At 40.5% G+C, this 19,921-nt stretch overlaps 1 protein-coding gene across 3 annotated transcripts in view; it reads right to left on the bottom strand.

Moving 5' to 3' along the window:
- Positions 1–19,921, bottom strand: part of cables1 (Cdk5 and Abl enzyme substrate 1) — a 52,368-nt gene that overhangs the window by 15,280 nt on the left and 17,167 nt on the right. For 2 of the 3 annotated variants that reach the window (XM_061255591.1, XM_061255589.1), the window contains 3 exons: positions 10,544–10,615; positions 9,966–10,058; positions 5,489–5,566 (listed from right to left, as the gene is read on the bottom strand). In XM_061255591.1, the coding sequence (XP_061111575.1) occupies positions 5,489–5,566; positions 9,966–10,058; positions 10,544–10,615 (243 nt within the window). The remainder of the gene's footprint in view (positions 1–5,488; positions 5,567–9,965; positions 10,059–10,543; positions 10,616–19,921) is intronic. The other variant, XM_061255590.1, reaches the window with a different exon arrangement.

Below are 19,921 nucleotides of genomic sequence, written 5' to 3'. Positions count from 1 at the left end.
TAGAGGAGAGAAAAATTAATGCATGTGCTGGGGGAACTTCATCTTGAGCAACTTTCCAATGAGACTGAAAGGACAGAATCAATGACAGCAAAGGAATGTGAGCGGACTGAAAAACACAGTGGGCTGTCCAATTAGAAAGGTGATGTAGGTGGTGTGGTAGGGGTCAGGTCGGATGAGGCAATGAAGCTCACCCCTCAATTCACAGGGTCCAGAGTGCCTGGACTGCACTCACAGTACCATGAACAAGTTAGCCTACAGTACTGGATGACCTTGTCTAAATTGAGTGGGCAAGGATTCATATTGGAGAATACCTTGGGGAATAACCTGGGTGGAAAGGTTATTCCCCAAGGTAAACATCCCTTATGAATGAAACATTTTTGTGCTACTGAAATATTGAATAGCCTATAAATAAGTAAAAATGAAGAGAACATAAATGAGAACATAAAAAGAAGAAGGACATAAATGTGTACTGTGTCCTGGACGATCTCTCAATCATCCAGAAATGAGTCACAAAATTACAAAATAGGATTTCAGGTCAGAAGAAAGCAGAATGTTAAAAGTAATTGGGACCTTCTCAGCAAAGACAGCGGCAATTCATATTTCAGTTATTTACTGTGCCAACGCTCCAGAAGCTTGGGTCAATTAAAAGCATAATTGATACAGCCAGTTAACTGCATAAGCTGTAGCAAATTAATCCCTGTAATAGAGCTCGTTATGAAGCAAGGAGCGTGGGTTTGGCGGTTCTGATTCTGGGTGATCACAGAAATCTGAGTCAAATCATTACTTGATGTCTGATGTGTATTGAAAAAGATCAGAAATGAAGGCAACGGCAATGATAACAGTGGAGTCCTGCAGGGATTTTAATGGCTGTCCGCCAGGGAGGGTCGGTAATAGTTGCCAAGGTAACCCCCATCTCATTGTTCAGTTGCGACTTCTATAATTCAATGGGTGACTCTAACCTCCCTTATATCACTTGCTAGCAGACTGCAGAGTGAACTATTTCATATGAGAGGACCCTGCAGCTTTTGGATAAGGCCAGGAGCTACTACTGGGCATTCAAGAAAGATGAAAAAAAAAAAAAAAAAAAAAAAAGATTGCCAAATTGGAATAGGGAGCCATTTAACATAAGGGCCATGGTAAATTTGAATGAATTTTTACCGTTTTATAAAGCTTTCTAAATGATTCACTGTGTACAATGTTGGTAAACAAAGCAAAAGAGCTTCGACTTCAAAGGCATAGCAATCTGCAGCCTTTAGCTGCGAAAGGACTCCCTGCTTCAATACACAGTGTAAAGAATGCCTTCAGCACATTACCTGACTGACGATTACTTGTCAATGAACCAGAATCAACCCAAGCCCTGGTTACAGTGTCACTAGACACCATGCAGTCGCTCTCCAGTAACACGGCACAATCGCATGACTCCACCCTGCTTAGACGTCACGGCTCTCACATATCCTCCAGCAGCACATGACGAAGAAAATATGCCAGCCAGACGAGACAAGAAACTGAGAATCCGGTGCAGCAGCATGTCTAGAACAGGTCATGACCACAACACAAGTGCAAATCTGGGGCTACAGTCTAAACCAAGATCGAGCACTCTCGTTTTGCAACAGCCGTTTATAACAACTTGGCAAAATGGCTGACATAATCAAAATATTCTGACATCAAAAAGTACCATTAAGGATATGTGAAGACCTTATCTGACCTTTTGATAGCTGTGGAAAAACAATGTGATGTTGAGGGTAGAAACTGTCATGGAAACATTCAGGTGGCAATTGCTGCATTTGTGACATTTACGCATTGCTGTTCATGGCATTTTAATAACAGTTTTCGAAGAGCTTTGAATAGTTACCATTTTTTTAAGGCAACTCAGGAAAAAAAAGTGGGGCAATTTGTTTCCCTGCATTGCAGAATTGATGCACTCTCAACCTCCTGGAAAACAGACGTGCTAATTAAGCAAGCAGGGCTGTGCACACAGGATGTTCTGAAGATGTTTGCGAGGACAAGTCGGAACCGTACAGCAGCACTTCAGCAAACCACTGTGGAACAGTAGGGCATTGTGGACTTGTGTTGTCACAGGGGAGTGTGGCAGAGAAGGGACTAGAGATGACTTCATTAGGAAGGCGGCTCCGCAGATTGGTGAGCAGTGGGCCTGCATTTCCGTGGGCCCGCCACAGCACTTTATACTCAAGGTCAGAGTGACGCTTTGATCTAGCTCAGATAGCCGAACAGATTTGCAATTCCTCACAAGTACCATAATCAGACTGGAGGAGCTCTTTTCCACTCCAACCTAATCTGTCTGTTATCTGTGCAGTTTCAGGCTATGCTGGCCACTGTCACACTGAGGACAAGAACAACATACGGCTTAAAAGAACGACTAATTCTAATGAACAACTTTTGCCACAGAAAACAACTATGTCTTTCTACGGTCACAGAGCTGTGTGAAATGATCCAGATTCAATAATAGACAGCTATGATCTTATATGACCAGACAGTGATGACTTACCTGAGGTCAATTATTGCATAGTAACCATATGACACTTAAAGGAAAACACCATCATTTTGGGAAATATACCTTTTTTTCCGACTTACCCAGACGTGGACGAGATGTTTGATTTCATTTTCACTTTTGTGCATTTAGCGGCTCAATTTCCGGGTTAGCATAACGTGTTAGGCTTCAAGTCTTTATGCTAAGCTATCAGAGTCAGTAGCCTACCTCCTTCCAAGTGAAGAAATACACCTTACAGCAACTCTGAAGCGGTCTTCGTTATACAAGGTTTCATTGGTTGGAACTATAACTGAACTGAACACACATGTATCCTCTTCCATCTTCCGCTGGTTGAGCGTAGTGACCCGGGCACCTTCTGAAGGTAGTTTTAAAAGGTAGAACTTCTGAAAACAACGTCTCTTCTTTTAACAAATTTCAAATACACAATACCTTGTGTAAATAAGGCAGCTTCAGAGTTTTGAAGGAGATAGGCTACAAGTCTGTATGCTAAGCTAACATGTTTTGCTAACATGGAAATTGAGCCACTGAAAATAAAATCAATCATCTCGTCCAAGTCTGGGTAAGTCAGAAGAAAGGTATATTTCCCAAAATGTTGGTGTTTTCCTTTAACAGCAGTCAACTTAATCTTACACAACAAACCATGATTTCCTACAACTGAACTTGATTTTGCAACAGTGGTGCAGCAAAAAATGGCCAAAAATAATAGCCTTATATGGGGAGAAATGTCCGCATCTCTCCCACCTGCTTTGAAGAATGATATTTTCATGAACAAAATCCTTGTTTTAAACCAACTACTATGACAATATTTACATATGTATGTACACTTTCATTATAAAATCTGGGGGCAAACTGATTAAGAGTGATGTGGGGAAAAAAAAGAAAAAAGGTTTAGTTCACGTGCAGTTTTAGGTGATCCAAAAAATGTCCAAAAACTAATACGGACCAATTACTGTTTTGGTTTGACCTCTGGACCAAATCTGAAGACGCTCTTGGTGGTCAACAATCCTTCCCCATCTAGCACAACAAATTTCTGGACAGGGGCCCCTCTGAACAGATTGCCTCAACACTTGCTGAACATGACATAAAGGGGTATCGGTTGTCGGCGGGGAGCAGCGTCTAGACTCAGCAGTCAATACTCTGCAAACTAGCCGAGGGCTGCTAAAGAGAGTGAGTCATTGCTGGCTCTCAATCCGTTATGGTCTCTTGTCAGGCAAAGCTCGAGCCCACTGTGTCTTGGTTAGTGGCATGGCGATGCGTTTCTCTGGGGATTAATGTGTCACAGATGGGTTTACAGTTGGGCGATGTCACCTGATGGACTTGCCCACAGAGGGGAGTTTGGAAAAGGTTAAATACCTTTGTCACAATGGTCTTTCTAGTCCAATATAGGTGATATTATGTAAGTCTTATTTTCCCACTGCAGTGTAACATCAGACATTATGTACCACAAATCCAATCAGAGTGCTGATTAACCAGGGAGTAGAGCATGCAATTTGGCCTCATTGACAAGGCTCTTCTGGCCTTACCGATATCAAGCGCTTTATTAATACAGACGCAAAAAAGAAAGTGTTAAACTGAAATGACTCACTCTTTTCATTGAAAAGAAATTGGGGCATGCAGGAGAATTTCAAAATGATATAAAAATCAAACCTTGAGGTCCCATGGTTTGATTATCGGTTAATTTATGCTTTGATTTCCTGCTAAAAAAGGCTTCTTTTAATGCAAGTCCTAATGCTAAGGCAACATTTTGCAGCTTTAAATGGTCTCCATTCTCTTTTCATTCATATCTTTCAATCCAATTTTATGTGTAAAGAAAAAAATGTGGAAAAAGAAAATTAGGCTTGCACTACAAATTAGGCTTGCAGTACTGCAGTTTGATTTAATAAGGCCTGTCTACACAAGGCATTGTAGGTAAAAGGAAAAATCGAAAGTGACAATGTGTGGATAAATTAGGGTTTAACTCCTGAAGGATAGCGATAGGAAGCAGGAAGGACTGTGAAAGCTTTCATGCTTTTGACTAATTGTCCTACTCGCAATGGATGTCTAGACCAATGTGCGATTAGACTTGCACAACAATAGTACCAGAAATTCCATAAAGAGTTTTTTTTTTTTCCCCGGCAGCAAACGTGTAAGACCATGGTTACCTTTTAAGGGAGAGAACATGTTAAATCCTTGTTGAATGTATGACGACAAATTTATCCAGCTCAAAGTTATAATTGGCTTTGGTTTGAACCCTGAATGCCAGAGAAGACATTTTGTAACAAAAAAGCATTAACTTGCAGTAAAGAGTAGAAGCAAATCATGCTACGCAACTAGCAGGCAAGCAAAGCGCATCATGAATGGATGTAAGGATGTAATGCATTGAGCAAATTGCTGTTGGCCACAATGAAAACAAGTTCACAGAGTTCTTCATGAAGGGAACCAATGGAAGCAGAGAACATGTACCAACTAGAAATGGACAGGCACCGCCACAAAATGCTGCTTTTCTTTTCATTCATTCATTCAACCAACCCATCCACCATTATCCAGCAAAGCTCTCCTTGTAGTCGCTCCATATTTCATTAAGGTTTCTTAAGTTACAGTACGGGGTACTCCTTATCCAGAACCGAAGCCCATTTCAGTAGCTTTATCTGTCAATAATTTATAAGCTACAAGATCAACACAACAGGATCACTTTTTGTTCCCTCTGCACGGATTTAAAAGAATCAAATTCTCTCTCGTCTTAAAGAATTTGGCTTTTACTAGTTTAGAGTGTTATTCAAAGTGTGTTGATCGGTTTATTCAGAATGTTTGACAGAACAAGGTTACCCCTTACTGCATAAGAAACCTCACTGAAGAAAAGGGGGGGACAGCATCACGTACATCCCAGATGTTGCCTAGTCCGCCACTACAGACACGAGGAAAGTACGTATATGAGGGAGGGAGGGAGGGAGGGAGGAAAATAAGTCCGCAAGAAAGGCTGGCATGCTGTAGAATACGTACCCTGCTTGGCTACAATCTCGATAAGGCAGGACAGATAATACACTACAGAGGGATCTTCTGCCACTGATAAGGACTATCCTATAAGAGAAAATGATGACAGCCTACATAAGTACTGAAGACACAAGACTAAGACAAGAAAGTTAAGATGGAGAGAGGTGCACATTGAATGGAAAACAGAAAATTAGAAAACAAGAACCAATATAATGTATATTTATATACAGTGGCATTTGCACCCTTTCTGATTTCCTCCAATATTATACATATGTATCTTACACAGAATGGTTTCAGATATTTAGACAAAATGTGGTATTAGACAAAGGGAACCGAAGTAAACACAAGATTATTATTTTTTTAATTATAAAACTAGTTTTTATAAAATTAGTTATCAAACACCCAAATCACCCCTGTGAAGCAATTGCCCCAGGACTATGTGCTGGATGAGTTGTCCTTAGGATAAATTTTGGCAGACTGGACACTCCGGAGAAGATTCACCATTGTTCAAAGTGTTCTCCATTTGGAGGTAAAGACTCTTACTATGGAGTCACAGAGCCTTGAGAGATGACTTTGGAGTGGCCTAGTCAGTCTTTACTTGAACCCAATAGAGAATAGCTATGGCAGGACCTGTAACAAGCTGTTCATGCTTGAAAACCTACCAATTTGCCTTAAATAAAGTACTTCTGCAAAGATGAGTGGGCTAAAATTCCTCCACAGCTATGTGAAAGACTGATCTCAAATGTAATTTTAAAAACTGTGTCTTACTCATCTAATATTACATTTTGTATAAAGATCTGAAATCATTCGGTGTTACAAATATGCAATAGAGGAAATCAGCAAGAGGGCAAATACTTTTTCATGGCACTGTATGCATACAGTATGTCTTTAAACACACCTAAATAAATATTTTTACTGTTTATTTTTATGCCTTTGGTCTTTTATGGAATAATGAGTTCAAGAAACTCAAATAATTCATATTAAGTAAAATATATATTGGTTTTCTTTTTCTTTTCTTTTTTTTTCCAAACTTGGGTCTTTTCTCAGATCTGCATTTTACTCATGTTTTAGGATAAAAAAATGGATGATAGTATCAAAGACAAGTAAGTAGTCAATATAACAATCTAGCCATCTTTTCCCCTTTTATTTAGGAATTCAATAAATAGACTGAATATATCTGAGTAATGCATATATCTAAGGACAATCAGGTAATATACACTCAGGGAGCACTTTCTTAGGTATTTATTATACCTTTTTTTTATTTTATTTTATTTTTTTTACTTATTGGTCTTCTGCAGTTGTAGCCTATCCACTTAGAGGTTTGATGCATTGCATGTTAAGAGATGCTCTTCTGCATACCACTGTTGTAATGCATGGTTGCATTACTGTCACCTTCCTGTCAGCTTCGAACACTCCTCTGACCTCTCTCTCAATAACAGGGTGTCTTTGCCCGCAGAAGTGCTACTGTGTGTTTTGTTTTTCACACCATTCCCCTACAAACTCTAGAAACTTGGGTGTGAAAATCAGAGATTAGTATCAGCGGTTTCTGAGATACACAAACCACCCAGTCTGGGACCAACCATCATTCCACGGAGCATTAACAAGCTGGTGTACAAATATTTGCATTAACAAGCTGGTGTACAGATCTACCTGGCTGCACATGTATGCATTTATAGTAATTTCTAATACCTGGGTCTTTCCAGAATGTATGTATGTTTGTGATGATACATGATATGTGATCAAACGTGTGACCTGATATGCGATTAAAGGAATGGCAATGGTTAGCCATACGTATCGACGTAAGACAGGTCTATAAGCACGGCTAACCTGTGCACAGACCTGCTTTCAGTTTGAGCCCATCCTTTGAGCCCTCTGCAATCTGCAGTGCCATCTGGGCCCAATTAGCAGCTCCTAGCATTTCTTATGTTTCACTGGTGCAGCTGGGAGAGGGGGCCAAGGGTTCACTCGCAATATGCTGTCCGCCCAACTATCCTGACGAGACCCCAGCGCAACAGGCCCCAGGGGACCCCGGGCTGAGAGTTCATGCTGGGTCCAGCAGGCCTCGCACTTGTGACACTCAAGGTCTTTTCAGCGTGTCACCAACAGGCCTTCCATGTCAAAGCCAGCAGGCAGACAAACTGGCAGCAAGCAGACGGACCAGACTGCCAGATGTCGATCGAAAACCCATGCCCAAAGGGAGTTTTAAATGGATATAGAGGAAAAGCCTGTGGGTTCCGACATTTAGCAATAAAGGTGAGTTTCATAGCATAAAGTTGTGGTCCCTTCTACTTGAAAGCCACATAAGGGAAATTAGCCGTTTCCAGACTAAAAATCTTTATTTATATTCTATTTTTTAAGCATTTATTTTATATTATTCTATTTTTTAAGCATTTCTTTTATATCCATGTTTCATTTGTCCCTGCTGTCTAACCAGAGATTCAATGCCCTTTCAATGGGAGCTGATGGGACATTATTAAGTGAGCTGCAGAGTACAACAGGTATTGAACCATAGTAAGTCTCTGTAGCTAAATATATAGACCATGGTTTTAACTACCAACTAAATTTTCCGGTATTGCAAAGGGGCTTATGTAAAGAAACTACTGGATTTTATGGACAGTGTTAAGATACGGGAAGGAGGGCAAATACGGACGCACAGCATTCCTGCATTCTTGTTTTTGTCTGTGAAGTACTGGCACTCTGAGCAATCCTTTCCTGCCTGCCGGCATGAGGTAAACCAAACAAAAGCTTGGACCAATCTACACAAGCCCTGAGTCAGATATTACAGTAAGTATAACAGATTCCATGACGCTATTCTCTCATTTAATCTTTTTCCTATTGGCGTGACCAGAGGAAGTTTATTTCTGTTGCTAAGGATGTTTCACCACTAAAATGTTACAGAGTTCCAAGAAATGCCCTTTACAAAACAAGAAATAGAATCTTACTGACTAGTTTCTTGAGATTCAAGATGAACGGCTTTAAGAAGTGTTAAGAGACCTAGTGCACCACTCTGTTCCCTCTGCATGACAAAAATTGCCTGTCACCTGTATATTTTTGTCGCTCAACTTGCAGCAGAATTCAGTCGGCACATGCTGCAGACTGAATAATTACAGTCTTGTTTTAATACACGAGTGGATAAATTCAGGGTGGAACTGAAATTCAAAACTCAAGTTCAACCTGACAGAGTACTAATACGGCAAATTCTGTTTTATGCAGTTTTATATTTAAAAAATGTTTTCCCTGTGGTGCCGAAAACTTACTAAACGGAGGTACATACCGAACCAAGATTTTTTACATCCTGTTACACCCATACTGGTCCCTTAAGTGCAGTCCGGACATACGAATTTCACAACATTTCTTCAAGTGTTTTTTTATTTTTTGTTACATTCGTTTTTTTTTAATCAAACAATTGTGTGACAAATCTTGAAGTAAGAGATTAATCTTTCACTTTTAATATTTATTTTCTTCTGGAGTTTATTTTTGTAGATATAGATTGTAGTCCTTTTTGTTAGGCCATCTGTTCAGAGAAGGTAAAATTTAAGATTCCTTTCAATCACTGGGCTAAAGGACTTCTGGTTCACCCTTATTGTCTAAAGGCTTTTTTGTGGGTGGTTTTAATGTCCTAGAATGCAAAAAATGACTTTAAAGGTGCAAAAGTTCAATTGCCCTCCACCATAATCTCCAAACCTCCCCCTTCAAAGACCTGAGCGCCACTCTGTTGAAAAATACTGGGGAGAACTGAGACCCTTAGACCAGTCGTCCGTGTAAAATCAAGCAAGCAGAGAGCTGAAGAGGATTTAGATTGTCTATAGTTTCCATTGAGTTGCAAAGGCATCGACGGCAACAAGATTACTCACTAAATTCTGTAGCTAATTGCTCAGCTCAACCATTCTTCTTTGGGCTTAATGTGAGAAAATAATCTTACATTAATCCATCAATCCATCAGAAATGGCTATTTGTTTATTCAATGGGTCAAAATTTTAGCACACAACATTGAAAACATGATTTGTTTACAACCTGCTGATTGTTCATTGGTTTGTGAAAGACCCAAGTGAGTAGTCAAATTGTGTCCATGCACATTTCAGACTTCTTAATGTAGTGCGTTTCATTGATTTCCAATTGAAGACCATTGTTAACCATGTTAAAAAAAATCACTGATTCTCTGGATGACTTTATACTGACAAATGTATACTTATTCGAATTTAAGGATTGTGCTTCAGGCCTGACCTCATTCTTTTTGCAAAGATAACTAAAAAAATGACAGAACTAGTAGTAGGAGCCATTTGCTATACAAATGTATAAAATATCTTTCATTTTATGACTGAGTATCACCCTTGAGAGTCTAAGGTTCTTGTGGGCTAGACTTTACTTGACATTAGCTGAACATAAAAGGCCCTTAATATTTCTGGCTATCTTGGACCAGACCACACTGTACTGGGAGTCCTGTCAGCTGGGTTAACAAAATAAGGCCCACATGTTTTCTCCTTACCTTCCATTGCGTGTGTCATGCTGTCTCATGTTCTTGATGAAGTGGACCTTCTTGAAGCTCTTTGGTCTGGGTGAACCCGACAAAGTTCGGCATCTGAGCACAACATAGGCAAGGATACAGGGCAATTAGAAAGGATTTCCAAATATATGCTCCTACGCATAAGGTTCTTAACTAAACAAATGGAATGAAAAACTTCAGACTTCAGACGTCATGTTTTAGTCATTGACCGACAGGATACACAACTTTGGACAGATACAGTCTGCTGTGTTTCAAAACATTCCAAGGTCCACACAGACAAAGTAGGTGCTTGTCAGGCCTGTGATACAGTTATTGGGTCTCATTATTTCACTGTGGCATTACAAGTCTTCTGTGTTTTTCCTCCATGATAAACATTCACCCCCTTACGTACGTTCCAGGCTAATCTTTCAGGTTGAATACTGACAGCATCTGACACGGTTACATGTGGGTGTGGGTGAGAATGTTAATCATCCAAAAGAAGAGAAGCAAGATGTGACATGACTCTGCAGCCCTGCACAGCACCGGAGACTTGATGCGTGTACAGAATAAGCCTGCTGTACCTGCGCAGCGGTGCATTCTCCTCAATGTCCTCCAGAGTTTCCAGGGAAGAGCGCTGGGATATGAGTCTTCGTCTGTTGCAAGACAGGCAGAAAAGGCGAGGAAAGAGATCAGTGAAAGTGCGGTCTCAGCTACCCACAGCATGGGCACAATACATAGGATCTGTACTCTACCACACCATGGGTGGCAGGACCAGGGGGGTAACAGGGGAGGGGTGTCTCTATTTCAACATGTCATCGTGCCAAGCTGGGGGAGAACAGAGCCGTCACATCAGGACTGAGGAAACGGGAGACTTCCTCAACCAATAAAACAGGTGTTTTCGGCATGCTTTTAGGGGCAGCAATACTCCATACTGAAGAGGATCTGGGGAATATGGGGAATAAAAGCAAAACCATAATGATAAAGAACCACTGTTTACTGAAAAAGGATATTTCTATTCAACACACCTATCACCCAATTCCTTTCAAAGTCACGGTTTGTTTTATTTATTTTATTTATTAATTACATAAATCGCAACAAAATTACAAAAATACTTCAATACCAATACACACGCCTACAAAAAAAGACCCATAAGGGAACAGAAGTCACAGAGGACAGTGCTGTAAAAAGACATCTTCATGACAGGTATGTACACTATCATTAAATGTGTGAATGTCATCGCATAAGCAGGGCCAGAATGACCCAGAGTTTTTACCTCAGCTCCCTAAGTGTCCACACCCTCACATGGAAACAAGGGGTGAACACCTCTTCAATCACAGCACTCCTAGCAATGCTGTATCCCCCACACATTAAAATATGGATAGTAATCTTAATAATTGGTTCAGAAATTACCAATTAAAATGGAATCAAAATCCATGGACTTTCCATTTCTCAATCCAACCTGTAAGAGAATAAGGTCTAAGCTTGGATTTCACTCCTCACAAGGACCTTTGTTACAGTTTGGTGTGTTCTGTTATGCGGAAGTGAGAAATAAGCAAGTTAAACCCGTAAGCAAGTAATCCACCCCCCCTCCCCCCATTAAAATCCCAGTAGCTTTACGAACTGTATATAATATTTTCAGACAACCAGATATTCATCGAGTTGTGTCCAAAAATATTTAGTTTTGTTTCTATTTAAATACCACAACACAGGGAAGAAACCACCTGCTTTACTGCACAATTGCTGGAAGTGAAAGTTAAATCTGCATCTGCCAAGAGAAGAAAAGATTATCTTCTGGCACCTGGCCAAATCTCCTGCGGGGGCCAGTGTGTTGAAAGCAAACATCAAAATATATGCGCATATGACCTAAATATTTGACTGTGATAATGTGTATGCATCTACTAAACTGTGCTTGGGAGAAGACCAATAAATAAGGCAACACAAGCTTACACTAATTTGCACATAATTATTGCAATGTAAACGTAGGGAGAGCACACTGCAAGTGGTGCTGCTCAAGAGTCAGAACCAGGGAACTTTCTAGCTTTGAGTCAGTTTGCAGACATGAAGATACTCAGTGAACAATCAAGTTAAATGTGATCTAGTGTTCCCAGGAGCCCCTCAGCCAGAATGAGGTAAACCACATTCAGAACCGCTCACAGACAAACCGACAGTCCTTTGGGACAGTGTGGCAGCTAAATCAAAGTTTAGGCCGACACAAAAAAATGAATGCACACACTAACACTTTGCACAGAAGGCATTTCTGAAAAATGTAACACTAATTTCCGTCATTACAATGAAATCTACAACACAATAAAGTGTGGAAAAAGTGAGGGGGTTAGAATACTTTCTGAAGCCACTGTAATAATACCGTGTTTAAGCACCAACAGCAATAGCACACACAAACATGTGCGTGTGCACACACAAAATACAACAATAGAAAAAGAAGAATAATAGATTGAAAATAAAGAAACATGTTCTTCTCATTCTGGTTTGCCTATGTTACTCTTCATCTTTATTCCATTTATAATTCCTTGAATCAATCATCCAGTGCATGTATTCTCTGCCCCCAGGTTTTTCAGACTGCACTGACCTACTTTTTTCCAACACAAATAGAATGTTTGATTTTCACATTGTTCTTCATGAAATTCTTCCACTTCCATGGAAGACCTGGTGCCACAAACAATCTTTATCACTATTCTTATATCAAAATATGTTAGACATGATTTTTGCTTTGAATGCATCTGTCAAATTACATATATTTTTAAAGTCAGAAAATCTGACCACTGTAAGATCTTAATTAACAGAATTAACAGACCATTAAACAGTCCTATTTTGAGACTACCTGTTAAACACATTTTATACTAATAGTTGACTTTAGTCAGTTGTATTTCATAAAGATGGGTTTAGATTCCAAGTGTCAGTTCACTGAAATTGTATGAACTTCAGGCAAGTAAAGGAAGGCATGAAGCCAAACCATGAGTTTACGATGCATGTAAAAACAACCAATATTCTAAGTAAACTCATCAAATTGCTTCCCCTCTAGCATGGTCTACGCACTTTCTGTACCATTCACCAAAAACAATGACTGTGAGGTTAATGAGTTTGCAGACATTTCAACTGCTGAGGTTGTTTTCACACATTAGTCATTTTGAGCAACTACTGAAACAATAGACCCCTGGATCCCTTGTCAGATAAGACATTACTGTAAACAACATTGAGCTGGGCAATATGGCCTCAAATCAGTATTGCGATAATTTGATACATTTACCTTACGATAACGATAAATACAAAATAATCTTTGGGGTTCAAAACAACACTGTTTAACTACCATCACAGCTTCCTGACAATGAAGGAATGGTCGCAAGCACCTCATCTTATCTCCATGCATTACAAGCAATTTTAGGAAATAATTCAATGAAACACAATCTTATAATGAACATTTTAAAATATCGAATATTTTAATTAGTCATTTAACATACCACTTTAACATACTGACAATTAATAAATGTACAATTAAAATTGTATTTAAAAAAATACAATTAGTATATCATTTATCATTAACATATTGCACAATGCACATTTAAGACAAAAATAGAACTTAAGAATTTAAGACTTTTAATATTAAGTGCAAACTAAATCTAAAGGTCTCACATCTTATACAGTATATAAACATAAATATTCAATAAAATATAACGGAATGCAAGCTATCTAGCCAAAAATACAACGCAACAGCTAATGAGTGCATAAAACTACATACGTTGGCTAACGTCACTGACTAGAGATGACTAACATTAGCCACGGATATCACATTCGCTCTCATCTTAGCTAACCTTAATATACATACTTCAAAGCATTTCTTCTAAACATTATGTTCGCCACAAATACGTATAACGTACATCTTTTCCTGCTATATATGTAGCTCACTAGCTAGCTAACTGTCACTTCAGATGTCAGTCAATGCTGCTAGTTAGATGTGTCTTATTATGGTCAGAAGAGTCATGACATTGTGGTACATAATGCATCTCAAATTACCGTATGTTCTTGCATTGTAAGTAGTTGACTTGTCAGTGTGTTTGTCAGTTAAGATCATAGGGAGGTAAAGTGGGAGTCCTGCTGAATGGCATTTCAGGTATACTGCTAAGTGCTATGCTAGGGGATTTCATCATAGACCGAAACAACAACAACTTCATACACGCAAATGAAGCATTAAATTGTTCTACAAAACAAAAAAAATTTATAAGGCTCCAGAGCATCCACAAATTATCACTATGGAGCTTTTGGTTGCTTTTTACAAATTTTCATAGTTACGAGCGTACGGTCAGGGTCCCCTCTGACCTAAAATCGAGTGATACTGGAGTCCTTGAGGGAGGGATGTGCCCTCAGTAAACATCTTCAAGTTCAACACAGGGGAAGGGAACAGCCCGAGGTAACAATAAACAAGCCAGTGGGGCGAGACAAAGTAATGTTTATAGGGGGGTGTGGTGGAAAAACAGTGCTGCGAGAACTGGTCATTAACACTAAGCAGTGCGAGATGTGACCACTAATATCAAACGAGAAACTAGGTGAGTCCGGTCTGGTGCAGCCACTTGTCTGAGAACTCTATAAAACCTGAAAACTGCAGAACATTATGCAGAAGCCAGCCAGGATGTTCTGTTCTGTAAATCATGAGACCCATGTATAGTTTAGTATGATGGGTCTAAGTATGGAAAGCAAGCCTCTGAGCTCAGTCACTTCAGGTCAGCTTCCTTGCAGAATGAGCCCTGCAGTTAGAATGATGAAGGCCAGCATAATTACTCTAAATTTGCCTCTATCACAAGTCACAACACTGAGACAGAATGAGCTGAAATAATAGACATGCTAGTATTTCCAATCTGTGGCTTTAATCAGCAGTCATACATCGCAAGTCACAGACTACTAGCACACAAGTGCGCACACACACACAAGGGGGGAAATGCATGCACAGCATACATGTACACACAAATGTAGCATTTCTAAGCAAAATCAACATACAATCAATGTTTTGTCTGTCAATGGCCTGTAATGCCACACATGTACACGAGACCAAGTTTGAGTACCCTTTTAATCCCCCTCTTACAGGCTGTGAAGTTACTGTAACAGGGTTAGCTCGGCTAGTTCGCCGTAAGCACGGTGAAGTGTGGCGAAGGCCTGGAGCAGGTTACCACAACAAGGCTCCCCGGAAATTCAAAAGAACGTTGTTGCCCTTGGCTATGGGCAATTTTATCTTTAGCTGAATGGCAACACGTTCGTCTGGCAATTCTTTGGACAAGTGAAAGGCTGGGGTTCAAATCCCACCTCGGACTCAGGTGAATCTCTAACTTGTTACATTAGCAGATGGTAATTTAATGATTAATCAAGCTTTTTCATACGCTTACCCCATACAGTCCATAACCTGTGGGAGCCATCATTCATCATTTTCCATTACATGTCACTCATTGTCCTGTGCATAAACAGCAAGATTTCAAAGGACAACAAGATTTGTTATTGTCGCTTCCTCTCATCCCAATACAGTTGCAGTTCATGTAAATGTAAATGCTACAATATAAAATTACAAAGCTCTGACCTCAAGTGGCATGAAGCTCCAAGTGGAAATGTATTACCTGCTTGAGGGGTTATTTTGAATACTCTGAATAACCCCTCAAGAATATTCACACTGAGCTCAAACAATACACCCATTCTGCACTATGCACTACTACTGAAAAAAAAAAAAGAATCGACAAGGAAACCTTGCAGTTTGTCTCTGTGCAAGAGGTCTGGCCCTCCAAGTTAGGTGTTTTTGCCCAAGGCTGTAAATGTTTCCAAAATTTCCAAGCGGTCTGCACTGGTCCAACAACAGCAGAGTCACGTTCATGTGGAACGGTTCAGTAATTGTTTCAAAACATTAACCTTTCCACTCTTGGAAATAAAAAGTGTAACCTATTGTATTATCTAATTCCTTAAATTTATTCACAGAAAACTGTACTAAAAGATTAGAACAGTGTACACAAAAGGTCACACAAAAGGTACAACCACCTTAATCAGAACAATCCTCCAAACTACCAACCCATATTAATGCCATTACAATGACTTCCTTGTTCCTGTGAGGGAGTCACTGGTTGGCCATGGGCTTGTTTGTCATTTGGCATGTAAAATATCGCATATGGCCTGTAAATAAGCCTTTTGCCAGGAGAAGTAACATAACGGTAAAGCCCAGAGAGCACTCTAGCCGTGGCACAAAGGTCAAACGGAAACGTGGAGAAAGCCTGTCATATACAGTGTTTAAGCATTCAGCAGAAGCATATACAGAGCAAGCAGTCGGTTCTGGCCAATGCCCTCAGTCCCCCCAGTGTGTCCACCGTGCCCCAGACTGAGCTCTGACCATTTGATTTCCCTGATTCACTAACAGACAAGGCATGAGCAGGTCTGGATACTTAAGTCACGCTCCAGTGGAATGGTTTCCATAATACTCTGTGTTACTGCATAAAGATGCTTAGACTAGAAATGGTTTTAATGCTCTCCTGAGTAAATGTGTGTTCATTAGGTAAGAATGTAAACAAGCAGGAATTGATTTCATAGTGAATCTGGTTGAAATTATAGCTGCTTGGTTCACATTGACCTCAATTCTGCTCTTAATTGAATGATGTGAACTTCCAATTTTCTTTTTGGAGAACTAAGACCGAGTTAGAATTCAGTGTTCTTACTTCCCCGCTGAGTTCCTGATGCCTGAGCTCCCAGATCATTGACAATATCAGCTTGTACGAATTTGCCACACTACACCAACTGTAATATTTCCACTATAAAATGAACTGCAGTTCTACCAGTGGTCTAAACAAGGTTTCTTCTGGCTATACATGCTGTACAAGGAACCAAGGCCTCTCAGAGCCAACACACAGGAATGTGCTGGGTAGGGCAAAGGTGCGTTCTTCAGGAGCAGCATTTGAGCAAAAAGGTAGTGCGTGAAAATTTGAGGAATAGTTCTAGAGTGCAGTCATGACACAATCACTGATCTGAAAGCTTTCAACCGTGGCCAGTTTTGGATCACTGCTGTTCGTTTATCGCTGACCTCAGTTCAGCCCCTTTTCACCTTCACTTTTTACTATCCAGGCTAAGGAGGCATTATGGGGCAGAGAATAGAGCATCTTACGTAGCAGCTTTATTTTTAGACCTCAATGAGTGATGATAGAAAATTCGGTTACAGTCAAGATTTGCGCTCAGCAGCAGCGCAAGCCCTGAATGGAAAAAAACGGCCGTTCATTTCCTCCCCTTTGAACAGCAGGGCTTCAGCGAATGGTCTGTTGCTGTAGCCATGGCAGCAAGCCGAGCTATCCCCGCTCCCGAGCACGGCCGAAACTGCAGGTGACGGCTCAATGTGAAACAGACTGGCGACGCCGAACACGCCAGACCACGCCGTGCGTCCCTTTGTGTGGGTCCGTGGGTGGCGTCCAGCGGGGTGCCACTAATATACAGCGGAGGAGGATGAGATTCCGTTTCATTATTTACATCATCTTTACATGTCGCAAAAAAACTCCCACCTCCCCTGGGACTCTCATCATTCAGGGAAAAAGGCAATTTGAACTGCCTTTGATTGCTGCCTCTTGTTTTGTTTTTTTCAGCCAGGACATGTACCCTCTCCTGATAGGAGCCTCTCTTTTTTCCTGCCTGCTGCTTCCCATGATGGCTCCAGCAATTACTTCAAGCCTGGCTGATAATGCCGCCTGGGTTGGAGAATCCGATGTGCTCATTCGCTCGACTGCATCCGCAATTACTTGATGGTCCAACTGCGGTGCTGCACCCACTGAGAAATTAACAAATTACCGAAGAGTGCTCGTCAATTTCAGAGCAGGCGTGATTTGCTCAGGGGTCAAATTATACGTGCAACATTCCACAGCCTGGTACTAATGAACATATTATTGCAAAATAATCTCTTTGGAATTTGTTCCTGGAAGACACTAGTTTCCTTCAGCAGCTCTTCTGGATCACAAAACTTCTGCATTGCATTGATGAGTACAAATATAACGCCTAATTCCTGAGTCTCCTCAAGTCTACCACACATTATATCAGTTCCTGGTAAGCTCACTTTTACCAAATTTGACCAACTGGCTTGCTTCCATCAAGTGAAAAAAGCCAGGCCATCAATTCAGTTTTAAAAAGTATAGAAATGGCTCCTGTATATTCAGATTAAAAACCTGCAGAATGTTTCTGTGCCTTTCACCATGGCAGGAGTAGTCTTAGCAACAGGGCACCCCAACCCATGGACTCGAGCAATCCACAGACTTATGTGGATAAGCTGTACGCAACAGTTGCTGCTTGGGCTATAAAATATGCAGATTTTAATATAATGAATTGTTGCACCTCTTGATTCTCTATGGAAGTATTTTCCAGACTAGCACCTGAGAGTAAAAGAAGGGAGTAACAGAAGGCTTAAGAGTCTATTCGGTGGGGAGGACTCAGTCATAACGGAGAGTAAACACTCTGGGGTTTTCCCCCTGTATTTGAAAGTTGAGTGTTGTTTTATGAATTCAACTGCACAGCCAGCAAGCAAGGGTGAGGTATGCAACATGTTTGTGCATTTTATACAGTCCTTGGTATTACTATTATTACCATCATCATTATCATGGTTTTGAAATTGACTTTACTTTAGTTATACCTTGAAGAGCTTTTGCTATTGTTTAAACAATCATGTGTGAATGCCCACCATAGATTACACAAGTTCAGTCAACCATGATAACTTGGATATTCTTCTTGAAATTGCTACATTTTTGCGAGCTCTCCCCCTGGTTTTCCCTTTTATTCTAGCTCCCTGTGGTAATTTCCAACATATAGCTGTAAAGAGCTCAAAATAATTCTGAATGCATTGGGATTTCAATTTACTGATTGATTCCTAGTGTGGCCAGGCTTGTCCCTTAATCTTAAACTTTAATTTCAAGTCCAACGAGCTGGAGTACAGAGCCAAAAGAACAAAAATTGCACCACTGTCCAAATATTTCCGAACTGTTTAAATGTATTTGAACATGAGGGGAAATGGCTATTCTCTCAACTTTGCCATAATCATATTACACTGTGCTCTTCATTGGGGGTACAGGGCTGTGGGAAGGTGAGAGCTGTGGCTAAAAATGTAGTAAAGGTGAACATGTAAGAAAGACCCATGTATTTTGAAGAGATCCTCTACTGTGAATAAAATTATAGTCACACAGCAAGACGCCCAACCTCATTACCATTTGTTTAGTTGAATCAGCAGAGCAGAACTTGCGTGTATGTGTGTGTGTTTTTCTGTGTGTCCGAGTTCTTGTATTGGAGTGAGTAGAAGGGGGTCCAGCAGTGATGACATCACTCAAATTAAATAGCCTATACTCAATCCACAGGAAGTAGGTCTGCTCCCTTTAGGACAGTTTTGTCAAACCCCTGGGAGACAACCAGAGTAATAATGAGGCCAGATTCAGCTCAGGCCAGCTGCCATTTCACAGACGTCCCCCCCTTTCCACCCCCTGCCGCCCCCTTCCTCTTCCTTGGCCAGGCGCTTGACCGCCATACTCATGCCAACTTCCAGCTGAACCAACATGGGTCTGTGAAGAGAAAACCTGACCTGTTCCTTCCTGTCACATGATTATCCTAGCTTTGACTGAGTTTCCCCTGCCCAAAAAATCCTCATCTCTACCATTTATTACCAGGGCATCCACCTGCAGAGCCCAGCGATCACCCTGTGCTGTTACACTTTTATAACAAACAGGTTGGAGTCAGACAAAAAACTGTGCCATGGCTCAGAGAAGTAAGTTGTTCATTCTTAGATAAACAGAACATAAAAAAACATAAACTGCTTCCACAGAAATGCAATTCAATGTGAACTCACATTTCAAACAACTGAAGTATTCCTACTTATGAATGTTATGTTATTTTGAAGGAGAGCCGGACAGAAAGTGCCATGGCGGAAGAGTAGTGGAAGAGTCTGCTTCCCTAAAGACAACACC

Source organism: Conger conger, chromosome 9, assembly GCF_963514075.1.
Source record: "Conger conger chromosome 9, fConCon1.1, whole genome shotgun sequence".
Taxonomy (NCBI): domain Eukaryota; kingdom Metazoa; phylum Chordata; class Actinopteri; order Anguilliformes; family Congridae; genus Conger; species Conger conger.
Note: the sequence above shows the minus strand (reverse complement) of the source record. Positions and strands in the feature narration are given on the sequence as shown.